The 23,316-nt window shown below is 43.3% G+C and overlaps 1 protein-coding gene across 1 annotated transcript; it reads right to left on the reverse strand.

The window, feature by feature from the left end:
- Nucleotides 1-124: 124 nt before the first annotated feature.
- Nucleotides 125-21,550, reverse strand: Medag (mesenteric estrogen dependent adipogenesis). Its single transcript, XM_048341558.1, has 5 exons — nucleotides 20,937-21,550; nucleotides 10,816-10,925; nucleotides 7,480-7,592; nucleotides 5,986-6,271; nucleotides 125-3,082 (listed from the first exon to the last, which is right to left on the reverse strand). The coding sequence occupies exons 1-5, from the start codon at nucleotides 21,212-21,214 to the stop codon at nucleotides 2,958-2,960; spliced, it is 912 nt and encodes a 303-aa protein (XP_048197515.1). The 5' UTR covers nucleotides 21,215-21,550; the 3' UTR covers nucleotides 125-2,957.
- Between the last annotated feature and the right edge of the window lie 1,766 nt (nucleotides 21,551-23,316).

Genomic DNA, 23,316 nt, shown 5'->3' on the forward strand with positions numbered 1-23,316 from the left:
TAGAAACTGTTCAGGCCTATAAGTAGCATTTTACATCTGCCGAACCAGCTCACATGCACATGTGTGCACATGCGTGCACGTGCACACACACACAGGCACACACAAATAAATTGTCTTCTTCAAAGTAACTTTTAATGATACTGCTACTACTGACAGCGTTTTTGAAATTCTTGAGAAAATCCCTTTTGAAACTGACACACACATTCTTCTAAATTTCTCCAGTGGGGAAAACAGTTTTGCTCTTTGAAGATAAATTGGTTCTTTAAAACCATAAAAAAAAATGCATTTGAGCTAAACATTAAGGTTAGGTGATCATTTTGATAAATGTTATCCTGTAGCCAAAAATCAAATTCTGACCATGAGGAAAAATAATGTCTTCACTGTATAAATAATTTCTGGATTTCGAATTTGCTGGCCTAAATAATAGCTCCTGGTAAATCATTTGGATAAATCAGTCATCATATATTTGTTTTCGAACTAAATTTATAATTTTGCACCCAAACTACATCACAGGTGTCCTTGATACTTCCCCTTTTGAGTTTCTCTTATTATTGTTCTTGTTAACATGTACATTAGCTTTTTATTTTTATATTTTAAATTTGGTGCTAGGGATTGAAACCAAGACCTTGTTCATGCTAAGAACCCTGAGCTATAGCCTCCAATTTTTCTTTCTTTTTTAAAGTGAACAATTAGAATCTCCATGAAAGCAAGATGTTTAGGCATTGCTGTCTGCTATAGCATCTACCTCAGTGTATGTCACACCATAGGCATATGGTGTGTTGAATGAGTTGGTTGAGTGGAAAAATTGCTTAGGTCATTGTTGTGTGTCAGAAAAGTTTCTGCTACTATCACAAAGTACCTGAGGCTGGATACTTTCTAAAGGACAGAGGTACATTTTGGTTCTAAAGCCCAAGAGCATGGTGCTGGCTTTTTCTCAGCTTCTTGAACATCTCTTGCTTGGGGACACCCTGCAGGGAATTAAGTTGGTGCAGGGAATTGCATGGTAAGTCAGAGAAAGCTGGCTGGCTTGGGTTTCTTTTCTCATAAAGCCCCTAACACCGTCATGAGGGCTCAATCATTGAGACTTTCTCTGATCCTAGTAACCTTCCCAAAGTCCACTTCTGAATACCATTAACAAGTGTCTTTTGGGATTACGTTTCAGCATGAATTTTCAGTAGAGATAAACTATGCTGAAATCATAGTGTCATCTGACAGATTTCTATCGATCTTAACCCGTTAAAATACCCACATGAGGAAAATATCCAGACTGATGTCTGTTTTATCTAGCATGGTCTGTGATAGATTTTGTGATGATTTTTATAGATTTCCTAGTCTCATTTTTTGGGTAATATTTGCTATGAAAGTACACTAGCAACCATGCATAGTTCCTAGAAGGCAGTTGATAAATGTTTGCTGTATGAGTACTGAATGAATGAATTCACTTGTTTCAGAGACAACTAAAGTTTTTAATGGCAAAAGAAATCCCCTAAATCTTTATTCCTGGGGTGACTACTATGGTTCTTCTCAGTTCGATTTTGGGAATAGAATTTCTGTTTTGTTTGAGAAACATTTAATACTTCATGTCCACTGAAGGTTTGTTTGCACTGATACAAAACTTATTGTCAATACTTTTATTTACTGAATTGATTTTTAATTGAATAATGGATGTTTATTCTCTTCTGTTACTGAGTAATACTTCTCTCCTCTTTTCTGAAAGGTATCAAATTTTGTTTTCTTCCTCCAAAAACTTCATGACCTTGTTCTCCAAAAGGCTCTTCTAGAAACCACAATTCTTTTTATCAGTTAATGACAAGGCACATACACAGCCACAAACCACATGTCACCAATCACACCAGCCCAGGGTCACAATTTAATCAATTCTACTTTGAATGCTAAGAAATATTTTAATTGTGCAAACATACTGCATAACATTTCAAATGTGAATGGCAGGATCACTGGCAGTGCTATCCAACTGTATAATACAGGAATATGTTCTTAATGATAGAAAAACAATACCCATAAAGTTTCCTCATTAGGAGCATATGTAGTGATTCATTTGTGCAAGCTTTCATATGGAGATTGGATAAATTTCTTTTTCTTTGGAAGAATTCCACTGTGAGGATGAGGTGGAAATACACTGATGTAGCGATGCGTTCTGGTAATGATACAGCTTTCATCTATTTTTCTTTTCATGTGAGCATTGCTGGGAGCATGTTTTAAATGCCCGAGTGACTCGATGGGCTGTCAAAATGGGGACACTGTCATGTGCATTATGGATTCTTACCCTGCCATGGATTGCTACGACCCCACCTGGTTTTATTCTGCAAGGGGCAGAAGGTGAAGGAGCATGCCAAGTGGGGTTTACATTTCAGGCAGTGGGGGACAGCCTAGCCAGTCCTCCAATAAACTCGATGTTGAACATTTCTCATAAGGTTTCACATGGACAGGATGAAAGATCTCATTTGTCTTTTGTCCCAAAGGACAAATAGTGGTGGTGTTTGCCTAGATTTGCTAGGTTTGGGTGTGAACAAGGATCTCCCCAGCCAAGTGCCACACCCCCAACTTACAAAACATCACAGGTCAACATTCAAGACAGACACCTCCTACAAAGGCCCTTAGGAAAGCTCTCAGGGTGCCTATGCTAAGCAGGACATTCTGTTCCTCCTGTCTCTTTGGAGAAGTGTTGAAAATAGAGGAAGCCTGCCCCTTTCTCAAGCCATTTGGCCAAAGCTTTTCCATCCTTGTAACCATAACCTGGGAGGAAACCAGTTAAACCCAGCCTGCCAGGACACCATGCCCAGGAAAATGAAGCCTGAAGCCTTTCCATCAAAGCCATGGGAAGAAGGAGGGTACTACAAGGGGGTGAAAGTGCCTGCCTCTCACCATCTCCCTCCCCTCAACCTTTATTGTGGCAAAGGCCTGGTATTCAGGGGTGAAAGCAAGAATGTTCTGTCCAATCAGATAAATGGGTTGGGTGTCTCTTCAGATTCCAAAACACTTGGAAATGGTAATTCTGCCAAAAGAGGCTCTGTCAGAGAGGAGCTGGGTGACAGATTGCAGTTGAAAACGTCATCTATTGAACCTACAAAACAGTAAATAAAGCAATCATTATTACCAACAAAACAACCCCCCCCCCAAAAAAAATGCCTTTAACACTCAGGCAACATAACCATCTCAATAATTAGTACAGAATCTTAGCTTCCAAGAAAAACTTAAAAATGTGACTAAACAAAAATGTGCTGCTTTTTGCTTATCTGTGGGATGTGATTTTCACTCACTTCCCCGTGGGTTGGAGATCTGCAGTGGGAGGAATGTACTCTTCCTTCCTAGGTAGCAAAAGGCTCGCACTTGGGGAGCAGATGTTTAGGACAGAGGTGGGGTTCTGAAGGGCCCAGAACTAGGTTACCAACCTTGGCAGCCTAGCTTGGCTCCAAGACCCACCTGCTAGGACAACAGGTATCCCTAGTTACGCCATTTGTTATATCTTCCAGGAAGGCTCCTGCCCCATTATTCTGGAACCCAAGGGGGTCCAGGATTGGTTGGTTCAGAGGAAACTTCCCAGAAAGCATGGCCAACTTCACAAAGGCTTTAAGGTCATCTCATCTCTTCTTCATTGAGTCAATGAAGCTGAAATGAAGCTGCCCAGGCTGCTGTAGCCAGTGGGGAAGTCTGAGGATATCAGAGAAGGATCTGCCAAGTGTGACCTTATTCCTGAAGGGAAAGCTAATCTTCCCCCCAAAACCAGAATCTGTCATGGGGCAGGGCAGGGCAACTCTGTGAGAAGGAAGAAGAGGACACGGATGGAGGAGTAGAGGGGAAGGAGGTGGAGAAGGAGGGGAGAAAGGAGAAAGGGAAAAGGAAGGAGAAACCCAAGAGGGAGAAGAAGGGAAAAAAGAAGGGAAGAGAAAAGGTTCTGCCATGGTCTTTCCTTTTAAGCTTGTTTACATTTTCTGTTATAGCAATTATATTGGTATGGTTTGTTTGTTTTGTTTTGTTTTTTGGCCAGTCCTGCGCCTTGGACTCAGGGCCTGAGCGCTGTCCCTGGCTTCTTCCCGCTCAAGGCTAGCACTCTGCCACCTGAGCCACAGCGCCCCTTCTGGCCGTTTTCCATATACGTGGTGCTGGGGAATCGAACCGAGAGCTTCATGTGTAGGAGGCAAGCACTCTTGCCACTAGGCCATATTCCCAGCCCTGGTATGGTATTATGTTGGTCCCAGAGAAAGAAAGCTAAAGCAACATTGAGTGACAGATGGACTTACTGGGGAAGGGGGCATTAAACAGAGATGGAGAGAAAGATAGTGGAGGGAAGAGACAGAATTGGAGAAAGATGGAGACAAAGAGAGAGAGAGTGACCAAGATGGAGGGGGAGAGACAGATTCAGAGAGAGAGAGAGTCAGGGACAGATGGAAAGAAATTGATAGACACTGACAGAAAGGGGAAAGGATGGAAGGCAGAGAGGAAGGGGAATAACCAGAGATAGGAGAGGGAGAAAAAGGAGGAGAGAGGGAGAGAGAGACTGAATATAAAACAGCTGAATAAGCATGTTTGTCACATGCTGGAAGGAAGTGACTGTCACTGAACACAATTAATAAAGAGTGTGTTTTACATATCTACTTTGAGCCCTCCACAGGTTCACAGGCTGCTGGATTCCTGGAATTAAAAACCAGAGTCCTGAATTGGGGAGGCTGCTAGCCTGAGACAGAGAGAGCCAGTCCGCCACAAACACACCCAGACAAGACATGATCTGCACCATCTGCCTGAGCCACATGGATATCAAAATCGAGAACCTGCCATATGTCATTTTTCATTGCTTAAAGGAGTCCTCCTCCAGAGTTCTTCTGCTATGGTCTTGCACTACTGGGGATCCTTTCCACATACTGTTAAAGATAGACACCCTGACCACGTGCTTCCCCCTGATTGACAGCTTTGGTGAGTATTCTGCTGTCCAGAATACATACATAGGGGATGCAGTGTTCCTTTAAAATATGTCAAAGTTAACTATACTGAAATGAACATAAATCCTCATTTGAATGAACAACTTTTAAGATTATTTCCTAGGTATACTGCACAATATGACTGCTATGTCAGAAAACATAAACAAGCTGGAAAGGAAAGGCCACTGTCTTTGCTCTTTTCCCCCACTCTTTTTTCCCCCTTCCTCTCCCTCTTGCATTGCTTCTTCTTTTCTTTTTTTTCTGTCTTTATTTATTTCCCCTCTCTTCCTTCTTCCCCTTACTCCTCCATCCTCTTCCTCTTCCCTTTCTTTTCTCCATTTCTGTCTCTCTCTAGTTTGAACCCAGGGCCTCAGACTTGTTGGGCTGTTTCTCTATCACTTGAGACATATCTCCAGCCTGGCTTTTTGCTGGTTATTTCCAAAATGGAGTCCCAGAGACTTTGTCTGCCCAAATTGGCTTCAATCACAATCCTCTGAATCTCAGCCTTTTGAAAAGCTAAGATTACATGTATGCGCCATTAGCATGAAACTCCTCTCTTAGCACTGGATCTTGCTATGTTGTCAAGAGTGACTTTGAACTCCTGTGCTCAGGCCATGCTCCCACCTTGGCTGGGTCCACAAGTATGCAACATCATACCCAGTTTCACTTTTGATAAATGTTTCACAACTTTCTTTGTTTTGTTTTTGTGCCAGTCCTGGGTTTTAACTCAGGGCCTGAGTACTGTCCCTGGCTTCTTTTTGCTCAAGGCTAGCACTCTACCAGTTGAGTCACAGTGCCACTTCCAGCTTTTTCTGTTTATGTGGTGCTGAGGAATCGAACCCAGGGCTTCATGCATGCTGGGCAAACACTCTACCACTAAGCCACATTCCCAGCCCCTCTTGCCCAACTTTCTGAATTGTGTAATATCATATTTCTTTTCTCACCAGGCCTGACCTCTGACCTCTCCAGCTGATGGACTCACCACTTCTAATACATTACCCCCACCCTTGGTCAAGGCAGCTTTTGCTGTCCCTGAGAAATTTTAACATACCTCTGGAAGTTACACTGAATTTCCGGCCAGAGAAACTGCTCCTTCGGATTAAAGGTTCACTCATCTTTTCCAGAAATAACTTAATTGTCTCCTTCTTTTCAGGTCTTGTACTTGAAAGATTCAAGACCTTCCCATTCACCTTCACAGTGGAGTTGCTGAGCCCAAACCAATAGAAGAAATCAAATAAAGCATCAGCCTTGAATTCATATGCAAAGCTCAGATTTTCTCCGTGAATCACTTCAGTTCCTGGAGGGAAAAAATTCACCACTACTTCTTGAAAGTCAAACTGGAAGAAAGAAGAAGCATTTCATTGATCCATGGATATGATTATCATGTCAATGTATAATTAACTACTACCCAAATATCCAAAGCACTCCCCTTTTTATTTTGCTTACACTCTCACAAATCTTTTAAGATGTTGTCTTTATGTTTGTAGAAAGAAAGCAAAACAAAACAAAACTGCAGGGCTGGGAATATGGGCTAGTGGCAAGAGAGCTTGCCTCGTATACATGAAGCCCTGGGTTCGATTCTCCAGCACCACATATCTAGAAAATGGCGAGAAGAGGCGCTGTGGCTCAAGTGGCAGAGTGCTAGCCTTTAGCCTTGAGCAAAAAGGAAGCCAGGGACAGTGCTCAGGCTCTGAGTCCAAGCCCCAGGACTGGTCAAAAAAAAAAAAACAAACAAACAAAACAACCTGCATCATTGCTTTTCCAATTATATTCTGTCTGAGATAAAATTATACTTATTCCCATCCCATTTTAAATAGATAAAATTATACTTATTCCCATCCCATTTTAAATAGAAGCTAAGTTCAATTTATTGATGACAATGATAACACAGTAATAAAACAAAATGTCAGATCTGGAAAAGTCCCTCTTTGTCTATGGTTTTACTTTCTACAATTTTACTGACCCATGGTGTGAAAAGACAAAATGAAAAGCTCCAGAAAGAAATAATTTGTAAGTTTTAAACAATTCTTATTACTTCATATCATTATAGTTGTATAGTTATAATTGGTTATGGTTATGATTGAGACTACTTCATAAATAAAACTATCAGCTGGGAGTAAGTGGCTCACACCTGTAATCCTAGCTACTCAGAAGGTGACTCAAAGCCAGCCCAGGCCAGAAAGTATGTGAAACTCTTATTTTCAATTAGCCACCAGAAATCTAGTAGTGGAACTGTGGCTCTAGTGGTAGAGTATTAGCCTTGAGGGAAAAAAAAAAGTCAGAGACAATGCTTAGGCCTTGAGTTTAAGCCCCAGGCCTGGCACAAAAATAAATAAATAAGAATAAACAAAATGGTGTATTCCATCCGTATGTAGAGGAAAAGCTAGTATAAATAAAGATTCTCTATCTATGGTACCAGGCATTCATGGGCCATCTTAAGCATCTACTCCAGTTGGGTAGGAATTCTAGAAACATAGTCCTTGGATGAACAGCACAGACCCCTTGTATGTGGCCTGCAGCCCTGGATTGAACAGGCTAAGCTGACCTGAAGTCGGTAGCTTTCTCCAATCACAGAGGAGATGACCATGTCCATCCCCTGCTCCAGCTGTCTTCTTATCTTGGGATGCCTTGTGTTCACAAGAAATGCGTATGTCCTTTCTAGAATCAACAAAAGCAGAATTCAGCAACAAGTATGTGTGCGTGACAGGCATGTGCTTTTGATGATTTAATAAAGCAGAGTTTTCCACATTCCAGAGAGTATTTTTTTTTTCATTCACAGCCTCCCTTGTTGGCTCCCACAGCATCTAATGAGATTTTTAGAAATGCTCTGGAGAATTCTGAAGATTTGGGCGGGGGGGTGGGGGGGAGGGTGGTCACTGGTATGACTTGAAGGGAAAGCTCAGGGCTAGTCTAGGAACTAGTTTAGGAAATCAGGGTCCTCGGGGCTACAGTGTGTCACTTATGTCCTAGGAATCACAAACTTCACTCTATAATTACCACCCATGACAACTTGACCTCCACACTATGCAGCCAGCATAGAGAGAGAAAAAAAAATGAAATCTCAGCAAGATCAGTTTTTGTGTCTCAGACAGAGTTCTCTATGTTGCTGTATTTAAATCACAACTTGACTCTCACAGAGACATTTCCACACTTGCAAAGCAGAGTACGAGCAGCAAAGCGCAGCAACGCCTTCCCTTCCCCACCCCAGCTTCTCCCCCCCCCCGCCCCCCTGCACACCTGGCAGCATCTCTCTCGCCTGGCTTGTCCAGGACGTCAAGGATTAAGGCACATGAGGCTGATTTTCCTCTACCTTCCTAAGACAACTCCAAAGTGGAGAAAATGCTTTACCTGCTGTTGAAATTAACACCATAGATTCGAACTTGCAGACAAAGGTGTTGTTGTTTTTTTATTGTTTCTCTTGCTTTGTGTTCTGTTCAAGGAACACTTGTTCACTTTGTAGGAATTTGCAATGTTATGAACTATCAACCTCTTAGCTTTTCTAATCTCCAGGATCAAGATCCATAGCTTTGCTGGGTGTTGGTGGCTCAAACCTATAATCCTACCCACTCAGGAGTCTGAGATATGAATGTCCAGGTTTCCTGGGCAGGAAAGTCCAAGAGACTCTTATTTCCAATGAATCACACAAAAAGCAGAAAGTGGAGCTGTGGCTCAAGTGATACAGCACTAACTAGCCTTGAGCACAACAGTCCCCTGAGTTCAAGATCCAGAACTGGTACAAAAAGATACATGGCTTTAATTTTAAACTCTTCATGAAGGGAGACACAGAAAAACCTATGTCATCTTCTGTTTAAAAGTAAGTATGAGCCAGGTGCTGGTGGCTCAGGCCTGTAATCTTAGCTACTCAAGAGGCTGAGATCTGAGGATTGAGTTTGAAGCCAGCCCAGGCAGAAAAGTCCCAGTGAGACTCTTAGCTCCAATTAAATACTCAAAACCTGGAAATGGTGCTGTGGCTCAAGTGGTAGAGTGCTAGCCTTGAGCACAAAGCTGCTCAGCAACAGTACCGAGTCCCTGAGTTCAAGCCCAGTAGTCAACAACAACAACAAAAAAAAGTAAGGATAATCCATCATGCAATTTTGCAAACTGAATATTTTGTACTTGCTTCTGGATATTGGAGCAAACCTGTGGGCCTCCAGGAACAAGGAACACATTTTGAGCTAAGTCTATTTATCTTAATTTTCCTGCCCATGTTTTCCTGTCTTCTGAATTAATCAGGCACTTTACACATAAACAGCCTATACTTCATTGAGACAAGTGACAAGAAAAACAAATCAAGCAAGCTTTTGGTACCTTGAATTAAATTCCACAGAAACCAAATCAAGACCTTCAGGTTCCTTAAAGGAACCTAAGGCAGGGCTACTATATTACTCAGTGATGTTGGATGGTCAGGATGTACATACACTGCACAACTCTGGAAGACTTCCTTCACATTTACAGACAGTAGTAATTGTCCTGAAGACATGGCAGCTTTTATCATTTTTATAAGAGTTCAGCTTAGAATAGAGCAGGGCTGATAGGTTGCCTTAATCACAATTCCCATAATCTCAATCATCTTATTTTTACCTACTATAGAATCTCTTTACTTCACAGCTTTTCCCAAGATCAATCAATGGGGAATTTCTATACCTCCTTCCTCAATAATCGTCAGACAAGTGTGTACTTTCTGTAGGCAACTCACAAATGGAAAAGTCTCTTATTCTTTCTTTAGATTCCTCCTAAGTGATTGATGCAGGAGATGTTTGTGGAAGAGCTGTGAATTACTTTTCCCCAAAACCATCCAGCTCTCTGGTCATCATCAAGCCAAAGCACACGAGGGGCTTGACAAGTACTGTTTGTCACTGTGTGTTCTGGCCCCTTCTTCACAACCAGTGTCCTGCCTTTAAACTAGGAAAGGAGTCAACTCTTGAGTCAACTGATCTGAAAGACAGTGACTGTTGGAGGACATCTACTTGAAATTTGTAAGTCATTTATTACCTTGGACTTGTTTTAAGAAAGCTATTTAGAAGCAAGTTCAATTTACCCTTATCATTGAACATTATGCCCCATGACTTAACCCTGAGAACAGAAAGAGAAGGAGAAATGAACATTTTCCTACTGGAATTGAGCTGTTACAGTAACAAATGTGTCTACACACAAAATTCTAACATAAAAACATAAAGCACCAAAACTTGATGTTTATTTTCTTTATCTTAGTTTTCTCATCTATAGAATGAGGGTAATATAGGTAGGACAAATTTATATTTTAATTTCCGGGGTCATTCCAAATGTATACTATTGTTCAAGAAAAATAGTTATTATCGACTTCCATACCTAAAATATTCCCCATTTGGATTATAAATCCCAGAGAGCTGTTGTGCCAATTAATCACAGTAAAGCAAGCCTAAAGCACAATGAGTGTTTGATAAGGAACAATAAATTACATGTCATTTTTTACCAGTCCAGGCATTTCTACAACCCCTGAAGGCCTAGGAGGTCAGCTCCCTCCCCTGAAAGCCTACAATGACAGCTCCTAGAATGTCTCAGCTCTGCCTAAACAGGAAGTAGAATCTCTGAAGGTGAAATCACTTCCTGCCTAGGAAAGAAGCTTCCAAATAGAGAGCCTCTTGCTCTAGGATCATTAGAAATTGGCCCTTTATCAGAATTGTGAAAATGTAACCCCTCTTTACAACATCTTAATAATGACAAATTTTAAAAGAAATTGGTTCTGCAATCAGGTGCCATGTGCCAGATAGTCTCACATACCAGACTCCTTGCTGTTGACCTTGCTATGAGACATCCATACTACTTTCTCCATGCCCCATCAGCATACCTTAGCCTATAATCCAGCGAGGCAGAAACCCACCCAAATTATTTATATACTTACCTTTTGAAGTGTCTTTTTTGGTTTGTATATTAATGAAGAACAGCATGGGTTTGCTCAGTATAGTCTCCCTATAGTCTTTATAATCACAGTAGTTAGTCAATTCCACATACCTATGGGAAAAAAAGAAGAGAAATTGCAAATGTCTCATTTTAGGAAGAGAATGTACTTACTAGACCTGTGCCTGCTCTAGCTCAAGCCTTTAAGGGAAGGGGTCCACACAGAGGTCCCCACCTTTTGTACCATATAGATAATCTCTTTCTCCTTCTCATATCTGACTGGCCAAGGGTTCAGTGTATGACCCAAAGGTGACCACAGTCCTAAAGATAGCTTGATATCAATGCTTATCTCTTAAGGTAGCTTTTAATTGATGAAAGCCAGATCCATCTGTTATTTGGGCTGAAAGAGTTCATTCAAAACAAAAACAAGCTCTTAAGTCCTTGTGGCTCAAGAATGAAGTACACTCCTTGAAATTAGCTGAATTTTCTGGACTTATCTCGCCTAACTGGTAAGGCTGGTATTTTCTTTTTCTTGTTTCCCACTTCTTCCCTTGAATCCCAAGATAAATGCAGCCCTTTGGTTAACAACAAAATCAAGCTATACCTGTACGAGTTATTACTAACTTGTATTTCTTCAGTCCTGAGCTTGTGCAGTTTAAAAATAAAACTGTTATTGGACTTTTGCCCATATCCTCATTAAATTTAGATTCCTTGGTTTTAGTTCATTATTCTAGTTTAGAAATATTTTTCTGAATCTTTTTTTTTCTTATTTATTGCAAAGTGATGTATAGAGAGGTTACAGTTTCAGACATTAGGCCTTAGGTACATTTCTTGTACTGTTTGTTACCTCCTCCCTCATATTTTTCTAAATCTTGACTTATTTTCTAGTGGCTTAGTGGCCTCCCACTACCCTATTTTCTAAGCAGCCTTTCTATGTCACTACCACCATTGTTAGTCTAATGTTCCAAGTGCAAATTAGCTTCCTTTTAGGAAGGTGGCTGATTTTTTTTTTTCTGAACTACAGCAAGATCACAGACTGTGTGGGTGACACAGACAGCTGAATGGCATCCAGCGGGATGAAGGATGCCTTTTGTCATAGTCTCCCCTGAACATAGAGCTGGCTTCCCATTCAGACATTTGGCAACATCTGCATGGAGTGAATGGGCTGGCTGAGCAGACAGCATGAGATGCCTTTTGCTACAATACCAAATGGCTGCCTCTGTCTACTCATAGCAGAGACGGCTCCAGGTATTTCTGTCAGATTAGCTGTCCTTCCATTGCCTGACATGAAAATTACAGCCTTGGAAAGCAATGGGCTTCTGCAGAGAACTATGGCCACACTGTTTCCTTGGCATCCTTCCCACTTGCCCACGATCCACAACCCCCTCCCGGGGGCCATGTACAAGATGGTGACCCAGATGAGGGTCAAAAGGAGAATGTTGACCCCAGGCAGGAAAACACAGATCCTGCTTGGCAGTCTCCAAGCTTGACTTCTTAGAAGTCTATGTCATTATCTTTTTGCAGGATTGACAGACATGATTTTGAAAACCTTTAATCATGACACCTCCTTGATGGAGCCACTGAGGTATTACCTGCCTTCTACTTTATCTGCCTTTGAAAATAGTCTCCATGTCAAAACCACCTGAACTAGTGACAGTTTGGGGGTTGTTCCTGTGGTGAAGAAGGGGAGGAAAAGACCTGGAGTGTATTCCAGAGTGGAAAAAGGGGTAGAGGTGTTTGATGCTCAGGGGTGTGTGAAAGAGAGGAATCTGAAGAGGAAGGTGGAAATGGAGGAGGAAGGGGCAGGAGCTGGGGTAGGGCATATGATCTGAGTAAGGATAGGATAAAAGAATGCAGACAGGGCTCTGGTTGAAGAAGGCCTGCACCTGGAATCCTAGCTACTCAGGAGGCTGAGATATGATAATACAGGTTCAAAACCAGCCCAGGCAGGAAAGTCTGTGAGAATTTCATCTCCAATTAATCACTAGAAAAACCTGGAAGTAGAGTTGTGGCTCGAGTAGTAGAGAGTTTGCATTGGGCAAAATGCTATGGGACAAAGGCCAGCCCTGAGTTCAAGACCCAGGATGGGAAAAAATGAAAAAGCAAAGCAGGATTTTTGTATGGTTTTCTCCTGCCTGCACCAACCACCCTCATCTGAGCCAAATATGAAAAGAAAGGGTGAGGTGCAGATACCTCAAAAGACTCAGAGTAGAGCCAGACACTAGTAGTTTTCACCTGTAATCCTAGCTACAAATGGGAGGATCATGGTTCAAAGCCAACCTAAGCAGACAAATTTGAGAGAGTCTTATTTCCAATGAACCAATGAAATGCCAAAGGTGGCTATGTGGCTCAAGGGGTAGATGGTCATCCTTGAGTGAAAAACCCAAGCAAGAGCCTGAGGATCTGAGTTCAACCCCCATTTCTGCCTATATATAAATGCGCGTGCATGCTGGCATGCATACACACACACACACACACACACACACACACACACATTCAGGATGGGAATAGGACATGGCTCATATGGAAGAACAAGGCTCTGAGTTCAAATCCTAGTAGTTTCTTTTGGCCTCTAAAAAGAAAAGAATGGTCACCAGTAAAAAGAGCTACCCATTTTCCAAAGACTTCTACGCAAGACATTTTGAATTCTGCATAGGACTCAAAAAGTAGTTTCTTGGTGTGTGTGTGTCTGTGTCTGTGTCTGTGTACTTACATAGAGACAAAACGGGGTTTGAACTCAGGGCCTCTCATTTTCTGGATAGTTATATATGGAGTTAGAGGTATAACCTATACAAGAAGTATCCATTTTGGAATCTGAATTTAGTTAAATACATGAATAATAAATGTATGTATAACATAATTTAATCTGCTTTTGATTATTTGGAGGCCTTTGAAGGAAAGCAGTAAGTTGTAAATCTCATCACAGAGCATGTCCTCCATGTCGGTAACACAGATGTGTGAAAACACTTCAGATAAACATATCTGAGAGGATGTGATACTAGAATTTGTGGACAAGAGCGTGTGATAAGATCCTTACTTAATCAACTTCCTGCCTCTAGCTAAGCTACATAAAAGCTACAATAATTCCTTCTTAGCCTCTAGGGATATATTCCAAGGCCCTCAGAGGATAGTACCAGGCTCTACACACAAGCATTGAGATACCTTGATAGTCAGTACACTACCTTAGAATCCTATCAAGTGATTAAAGGAGGGTAGCATATACAACATAGATACACAAGACCAAGGGCTGGGCTTAGGAGGAGCATGGGAGCAAGAGAGTTCATCGTGTTATTTGGAATGGTGCACAATTTAAGACTTCTCAGTTATTTATTTCTGGAAATTTCTATTTCATATTCTTTGATCACAGGAGACCATAGGTAACCGAAATCTGGAAAAATTAAATTATGAACAAGGGAGCCTACTGGTTCTTTGTAATTCCTCCATTTCTTGTTTCTTAGTTATGATCCAATTGTTAAGTGCCTCAAAATTCTAGTGAACTAAGTAAATATGAGCATTCCTTTGAAATTCACTGTTATAAGATTTGAATATGTAAGGCACTAAAGTACAAAAGGATCAAAGGATCTAGTTGTTAAGTCCTGCAGGTATTTAAGTAATTGACATTTAATCACTGGTTTTATTCAAAGATGAAACTTAGTAGAATGCATTAGGGACCACTATTTGATGTTTAATCTGTGAATATTTCCGAATTAGTAATGCAAATATAGCTTTTACATTTTGAATATTTATTATGTTTGCTGAAGTTACATTAGGGATGAAAAGAAAACGGTTTAAGTTATATAGTCCCTTTCCCTTCTCAGTTCTTCATTGCTTTTAACCTGGCCCCTAAAACCTCTAGTCTGAAATTTCCTAAGCTTGGCTTAGTGCATAGAGTGGAAGAAAAAGCAGTGTCTCACAATGAGATCTAATTCATGTCCCAGTTGGTGCATGAACTCTATCCCAGGGCCAGGGCCATAGTTTGCTGTGACGTTGGGTGAAGTACTTCACCTGGCTGGCCTTCCCCTCCCCTCTGTCGGAGGAGCATGACAGAACTTTCTCATGGGCCATGATAAAAATACAGGATATGTAACATGGACCCATGGACTTGGGCTCCTAACTGATGCTTAATGAACATCATGAGCAATTCTAGTCCTGCCCCCCTCCACTGGTCCACAGAGTGAAGTTCTGTAAGCTTTTGTAGACACCAATGTGGCTTGTGCTCATTTGAGTTCCCAGGATAACAGGAGCCATTTCTCCTTCTCTACTCCAACTTCTGTCCTCATTTTTTCAGGCTGGGAGACTAAAGGAAATAGCTTCAAGAGGTAACATGTGGAAAACAGGTTCTGGAAACAGCACTGTGTTCTGCTGGTAACAAACCCAGGAGTGGTCAGAAGATCAGCTCCCCTGGGTGATGCCACCCTTGGGCTCCCCTCCCCCCATATTTCACACACACACCAGCACATTTCACACCCTTGCTGCGCATAGATATGGAAAGCAATCCCAAGCTTCCCCAAACTCTAAATAGAAATTCAAACCCAAGGTTGACTCTGTGTGTGTGTGTGTGTGTGTGTGTGTGTGTGTGTGTGTGTCTGTATATATGTGTGTGCATATGGTATGTGCTAGTACTGGGACTTGAATGCAAGGCCTGAGTGCTGTCCCTTAGCTTTTCCACTCAAGGATGGCATTCTACCACTTGAGCCATACCTCTATTTTCTGGCTTTTTGGTGCTTAATTGGAGATAAAGGTTTCATCGACTTCCCTGCCTGACTTTGAATTGAGATTCTCATATCTCAACCTTCTGAATAGCAAGGATTACAGGAGTGAGCCACCAGAGCCCGGCATGTCTGTGTTTTTAATACATATACACTTGTACGAAAATATACCAATGAAATATCATAAAAATCTTTTAACTATTTGCCCATTAAAATAAAAATAGCACTTTAGACTCCAAATAAACAAGTAAAAGTGGAGACTCAAATACACATTTAAACACCTCTGTTTATAGCAGCAGCATTCATAGCGGCCCAAATGTGGAAGTAGCAGAAGAGTGGATAAACCCGTGGTGGAGGTCACACTATGGAATTACTTAACTTTGAAAGAAAGGAAATATTGACCAAGTCTGAAACATGAACCTTGAAGACAACATGCTAAGTGAAATAACCCATGAAATAAGACACAAAAAGTAGGAGGTGACGTAATTCAACTTGTATTAGTTATGCTGAATAATCTAATTCATACAGGGAAAACAAATGGTGTTACCTGGGCTGGGAGAGGCAGAACTAAGAAATTCTTTCTTGGGCCCAAAGCTTTCATCTGGGATGAAAACATTCTGAAGGTGGCCAGAGGTAACGGTTTCATAAACATGTGAAATTACTTAATGACACTCAACTATACTCTCAAAATGGCTAAAGTAGAAAACTTCATGTGGCATGTTAAGTGATCATCACAGTTCAAAAGGGGAAAAAAATAGATGGATTGCAGAGCAGAGAGAAAGAGGAGCCCACAGCAATCATGTCTGTGTATGTAGGAGGCCCTGAAACTGCTCATGGCTCTCACAGTCATTTGCTGGGACTAAGGAAAGGCCGCAGGCACAGACCACTGTGTTCTCAGTGATTGCTTGGCTGCTTTGTGCAAACCGCTGTTAGGTTCACTGCCTTCCCTTCTCTTTCTACGCCAACTTCAGTGAGAGTTAAAAAAATATTCTGACTTGTGATGCTCACAGCTGTGGCTTGAATCAAGCATCTACATGTCCATCTGTTTACTTAAAAAGTAGCTTGTGGGTGCTTACTGTGTTTAAAGCACTGATTGGACAGATTTTGTCCATTCATGCATATGTACCATAAGGATTTGCTAAACTTCTGGGTTCTGGGTTCTGAAAACACAAAGATGAGAAAAGAAACCATCTTGCTTCCAATGGTCTCTTTGACAGATAGAATATGCCATTTCAATATGAACTGGTGGATGAATAAGACCTTCTTGCTCTAAGTGTAAACCTAGTTCACACAGTGCTGGGATCTTGTTAAAATGCAGATTCCAAGCCTAGCTCTGGTGGCTCACACCTGTAATCCTAGCTACCCAGAAGGCTGAGATCTGAGGATCATAGTTTAAAGCCAGCTTGGGGCAGACATGCCCATGAGACTCTCATCTCCAATTAACCATCAAAAAAGCCAGAGGTGGAGCTGTAGTTCAAGTAGTAAAAGCCCAGTGTAGCTCAAGAGCACTAACCTTCAGCAAAAAACATTCAGGGGCAACATCAAAGTCCTGAAGTCAAGCCCCAGGACTGGCAAAAAGAAAAAAGCAGACACAGAGCCCCTATGAGTATTATTCCATCATAATCTGTTTTGGATCAATATCACCAGGAGACTTGCAAGCTTCATTGGAAGCATAAGAAGTGCCGGAGACATAACAAACCAATAATTCATTCTAATTCCAAGTGCCAGAGAAATGTCTAATATCTGATGCATTCACACATCCAAATTCCACTAGGTTATGTCTAGTCTGTTTAAATAAAGGGAAATGGAGGGGAGAGAGCCAGGAGTTAAAGCCATTGACTGAAATGAGACAGATATTAAATGAAAGGTTGTTCTGACAGAGCAAACACACTCATAGAGAGACTGGCAAAAACAAGATGGAGATGAGGACCCCAGAAGAACCACAGCTTATTCTTGGGGCTACAGAGTGGCTGCCTTCAACAGGTCAGGTAGGCCATTGACAGTGACCATGTGAGCCTAGGAGATTAATCCACAGTGTGGCTGGAGGTCAGAGTCAAGCTCTGGAGGAAGAAGCCAGGAAAGGACTCAGCACTGCCTTGGCTTTAGAACCAACAGATGGATCTGAGTGTGATGGCCAGTTCTGTGATTTCCACAAGTGTTTGGGCTGGGAACACGGCTTAGTGGTAGAGTGCCTAGTATGCATGAAGCCTTTGGTTTGATTCCTCAGTACCACATAAATAGAAATGGCTAGAAGTGGTGCTGTGGCTCAAGTGGTAGAGTGCTAACCTCGAGCAAAAAGAAGCTCAGGGATAGTGCCCAGCCCCCGAGTTCAAGGACCAGGACTGGCAGGAAAAAAAAAAAAAGTGTTCAAACTTAATACACCTTCTTTTGGAAGGCACCTAAATACTTAAACATCTGCCTGCAATTAATTTTCCTTACCTGTGCAATCAGCTAACAAAAGGTACTCTATGAGGTTGCGGCTAATAAATTAAATGATGTGTGCAATGCACATGGCATGTGGGGCTAAATAATAATAATAATAAAAATATTTAAAAAGCTTAACCTGACATTAGTGACTCGAGTCTGTAATCTTAGCTATGTAGAAGGCTGAGATCTGGAGAACTGAGGTTTGAGGCCACCCCAGACAGAAAAGTTAGTGACACTCTATCTCCAACATAACCAGCAAAATGTCAGGCTGTAGACTTGACTCAAGTGGTAGAGTGTCAGCTAAGCAAGTCCAACATGCTTGAGTCCCTGAATTCAAACTCCTCTACTGGAACACACACACACACACACACACACACACACACACACACACACACACAGAGAGAGAGAGAGAGAGAGAAAAGATTCTAACATCTGTCAAGGGGCCAATGTGTACCAATCACTGTTTTTTGAGGACTTTTCCAATTTTAATTCTAAGATCGGGAAGATTATTATTCCTACTTCATAGCTGGAAAATGGAGTCATGCAGAGTTGAAGGATATATTCCCAGGTGGCTGAGCTGGTACGGTGCTGTACCAGGCACTCCCGGCTTGTCTCTACTTCCTCTAATATGAGTCTCGCCAGACTACCAGCTCGATTTGGGATTGAGTATCATTTCAACAGGGTCATGAGGGGTTCTGTACAGAGGCTGCTACTTTAGGCAGGTTTCCACATCTGATACTTGAGACAGAGCAGAGGAGGGTCACAGGACAGGTGCGCAGCCCTGCAAGTTTCATGTGCAGCTGGAACCGCTGGGCCTGGGCACAGACAGCTCTGCTATAGGGGGGTCAGGGCGCTTCTATACAGTACAAATAAAAATGTGTTCCTTCCCTGACTCTTCCCTAGCTTTTCCCCGTGAGTCTCTCCTCTCTGCCCCAGAAGTGGGTATAACTGTCACACATCTAGCCAACAGCTGGCCAGATGTGAGCAGAGCACATTATACCTCTGCTTTCAGGACCTTCCTTAAATCCTCTGCACTTCCGTCCTCTTTTTAGGCTGATTGTGGAAGGTACCCACGGGATGATGGATCCCAGTTATTGACTTATTTCCTCAGTTATTGACTCTGTGAAAAGCTGCTGCAGGCCCAAGGAAGGAAGAGTCATTACTGGCTCAAGGCAGTTTGTTGGCAACATGGGTTCCAGGATTGGGGAACCTTTTTATCTGCCAACAACCATTTGGGTATTTATAACATCATTTGAGGACCATACAAAATTATCAATACAGGCAGAAGGCAGCAGACAAGAAGTACACAAAAACCATGCTGTGTCTGTTCAATCCTGTACCAAATGATTTTGAGGGCCTTTTGTGGTCTGAGAGCCAGATGTTTGACAACCCTGTTAGATGACACTACATAAAAGCCTGGTTTCTACTGCTTTCAGTGTCTGCCTAAGGTTCATCATTAATCTCTGAGTCCTTAGTTTCCCCATCTGCAAAATGGTCAGGGATAATAGTGCCAACTTTGTGAGCTGGTGTGAGCTAACGTTTGGCACCCTCAAGTAAATATTAGTAGCCAGTTATTCCTTGTGCTTACTCTGATTGCCCATGATAATTCTTCCATGCCATAGGACCACCGGACAGAATCAGATAAGGGTCCTCTTTGCTAATCTCAGCCTGCCCAGACTGGCTTTGAATCACAACCCTCAGATCTTAGCCTCCCAAGTAGATAGGATTACAGATAGGAGCTTGTGACTGGCCCAACACTTACCTTCTTGATAATCCTTTAGAAATATGATTTTGGATTCCTTCCTTTCACTGTGCCCAGCTTATAGGCTAACATTTTCCTATCACTAAGAAAGCAACTCTTGCTGGGGAATGACTTTTCAGGTGTTCAAAAGCTTTCTTGGTAGGGAAAAGCAAGTCATCCCTCCTGCTCCCCCACGCCTGCCTTCCAGCAGCCAAGAAGAAGGCCCTGTAAATCTCTCTCTTATTTTTTCCCTGCCTTCCTAGGATCCATCCCACCAACTGGGCATCCTGTCTTTCTGAGTCACAGGGGCATGGGATCTTTAGTAGCTGGTGGGCTCCTGAATCAATCACACTCTAGATCTCAACTTGCCACTCTGGAGTCCCTCCATATAACAGAGCTTTTCACCCTCTTCCTCTAGAGTGGTCCCTGGGGGGGGGGGGGGACGCGGGGTGGAGGCCATATAGAATCAAGCATAAATTGCCCTCCCTCTTTGTATGCCAAGATGAATGACCCGCATCCCAGCCTTAGCATTTCAGTTACTTGGGTCATCACAATTAAGCATCCTAGATGCCTTTATTTAACTAAAGATTTAGGTTTGTCCCACTGATGTATGAGAGACTCTAAAAGCTACACTATTGCATCCATTTCCCCACATGCCCCTGGCTGGGCTTCCCCAGGCTTTGTTCCATACCCTCATCCCCCATGGCTGATTGGTTCATTCATGAAACATCGAGAGGTCCAAGTCTCCAGGGAAGTGAACTTCTTCCCCCATTGCTTCTCTACTGGACCTATCTCCTCACCGAATAAAGCAAATGTTCCAAATGGTGCATCCTTCCTTCCCTGCACCCCCATGCAATCTGCACACTCTACATCTAAAGCCAAGGGGTGAGTGAGGACACTGCAAATATTTCATAAAGGGTGTGACCTCCCCCCAATCTGAGCTCATCCGACCCAGTTAAAGAGCAGGATGGAAAAAGCACTGGGTGCATTGAATAGAGGCCAAGAAAGTCTCCACCCCGTGCTTCCCAAGGCGCCCCTCAAGCTGACTTCTGTACTGCTGCAAGCTGCAGAAAATCTGGGCAGGAAGTTTGCAGGCTCCAGGTGATATTAGCAATCCATCTAGAGGCAGCACGGAGGGGGAAAAAGATAGGCTCTGTGCAGGGAAGGTTTGAGGTATCCACCACGGCAAGGTGCAGGATTTGGGGAACCTGGAGATGATTCTCAAGGGAGGTCTGCGAGGACACCCACCTCTTGATGTAGCTGCTGAGGCGGTAGAGCTGCCCATCCAGGCTCACCAGGCCGTCGCCAAAGACATTAAAGCCCCCGTGCACTGCTCCTGGGTTCCCTGGCCCAGGCACCACCAGCTGATCGCCACGCAGCTGGAAGGCGCCTGGCTGCAGATGCAGCAGCTGTGCCAGCGGTAGCAGGGCCAGCTCGCAGTCGCAGGTCCAAAGGCTGCGCAGCTCCCCCGACGAGATGGAGGTCAGGCTGGGCCTGGCCATGGGCTCGCATGCTGCAGTTGCCATGCCGGTCTAGAGGGTCCTTACCCCGCCTGCTGGCTGGCGTCTGGCTCCCACCAGCCCCAGCTGGCACCTGAGGGTTGTGGGCTGTCTGGGTGGGTGGGGAGGGGGCTCGGTCTGTGAGATCGGGTGGTCACCTGCCCACCCCAGCACAGCTGGCCTCTCCTGAGCTGCTGCCCACCCCACCAGGAACGCTGCAAGCAGGACACAGAGAAAGCAGCCCCTGAGCTGGGCCGCCTGTTTTATCCGTCCTCCCGGCCCACGGGCACGACTCAGGGCCCAGTTAGTTATCATCGGCTCATAACTTGGCGCCCTCCTTTTAGGCTGATCAGAGCCAAGCCTTAGTTAGTCATTCCCCTCTGGGTCAGTTATGCAGAGCCCGCACTGAGCCCCACCCTACCAGGCAGACACTGCCCTCCCCCCTACCCCGCCCACTTCCATAGCTGGGGATGGGGAGAACCTTTCCCCAGATGCCCGGGCCTGGCTCAGGATGAGTGCCTACCATGCCATGCCTCCAAGCCTCTCATCCCACTCTCTCCATCTGGGACTCAGGGGCCATCAGAGGGCAGTCTGGGGTTCCATCTCCATCCTCTACAGCACCACCCCCCAGCCCTTCCCAGCCCCCAGCCAGATCAAGCCTTGCATTTCCTTCCCCTCAGTCTTTCCAGGCGCTGGCTCATGTGCCTGGATTTCCTCCCACCTAGAAATGCCATGATCACCAAGCCACTTTTCCATCTGGCCTTCACAACTCTCCCTTGAGCCTGATCCCTTGCTTTTCTCACTTCCCAAGGACCCTGGGGTGGCAGGCAGAGGTAGATTGGGGCCACAAGCACCTAGCCATCCTCCCTACCTTTCCAGCATCCTCTCTACCCTTCTGCCTTCCCCCTGAGCTGTGAGCTCCAGGATTGTGTTCCTTCCTTCACTCTATAAATATTGGAGGGTGCAGCTGTGTGCTCATTAGTCTCCTGAGGGATGAAAGGAAGACTATTTCATTCAATTTAATTACATGACTATTTCCAGGACAACTCATAGGGAATAGCGAATGAGCTAAATTCTGAAAGGACTAGAACAAATAAACACAATGTGCCTGCACGTTGTCTAACTTATAGTCCAAGAGGCAAACAAACACCCTGACAACCATGTTGTGTTAAGTGAAAATCTCTGCTTACTGTATGAAGAGAGGAGAATCTAGCCCTGGGCTTGAGCCTTCCTGGAGGGCAAGATTTAGGACTCTAAGCTACAACCTAACAGGTAAATAGAATTTAGGAGTGCTGATCATTTGTCTTTGGGTGCCTCCAATAGTGGACTCTTGCATAGGTTTAATTAAATTCAATGTGAAGTCCTTCTGCTCTATTTCATTTGAACCCTAGGATATAATGGAGCTCCATTTTCGACTCCTGTTTTAGAAAACCTATCTTTTCTCCATACTTGGGCTTCTCTGAATACATCTAGCTCACCATTCAATCAATACTGAGCAGGATGCATTCATCAGGGAAGAAGGAGACTCTTCCTGTGCAATGAAGTGTGAGAATCACCACTCAGAGGATGGGACTGGGGCAAGCTGACTATAGAGAGGACTCATGCCTAGGCTATTTTCTCTTTTCTCAGAATGATGTGGACCCCAGGGTTGGATCTGTCCTGCCCTGCTGGTAGCTCACGGACACTGAAAACATTTACTATTACTGCTGAGCAGCATGTATCATCTTCAGTTCTGGGACAACACACACAAAACTAAGAATATAAGAAATATATAAATCTTCCCTGCAACCTAGCCATACCACTCCTGGGCATCTACTCAGAACATCACAAGCCAGGTACCATAAAGAAGCTTGCAAATCCATGTTCATTCCACATTATTCAACAGTAGCCAAGTTAAGGACACAGCCCAGATGCCCTACAATAGATGAGTGGATCCAAAGAAATGCTGAACCTATACACAATGAAAATTTACACAGACATTAGGAAGGATAATACTATGTAATTTGCAGGGAAATGGAGTGATCTAGAACAAATCATGCTAAGTGAGGTAAGCGAAGCTCAGAGAGACAGATGGTGCATGTTTTCTTTCCTATGTGGAAGCTAGACCTAAAATACACTAGGACATGATA

The sequence above is a fragment of the Perognathus longimembris genome, chromosome 3 (genome assembly GCF_023159225.1).
Source record: "Perognathus longimembris pacificus isolate PPM17 chromosome 3, ASM2315922v1, whole genome shotgun sequence".
In the NCBI taxonomy this organism is placed as follows: domain Eukaryota; kingdom Metazoa; phylum Chordata; class Mammalia; order Rodentia; family Heteromyidae; genus Perognathus; species Perognathus longimembris.

Bases quoted from the DNA above. Each gene is read 5' to 3' on its own strand.
- Medag (XM_048341558.1), bottom strand. From the start codon at position 21,214: ATGGCAACTGCAGCATGCGAGCCCATGGCCAGGCCCAGCCTGACCTCC. The intron at 10,926-20,936 runs GTGGGTGTCCTC...TTTTTCCCATAG, and splicing joins CTCAGCAGCTACATCAAGAG to GTATGTGGAATTGACTAACT. The intron at 7,593-10,815 runs GTAAGTATATAA...TGTTGATTCTAG, and splicing joins CAAAAAAGACACTTCAAAAG to AAAGGACATACGCATTTCTT.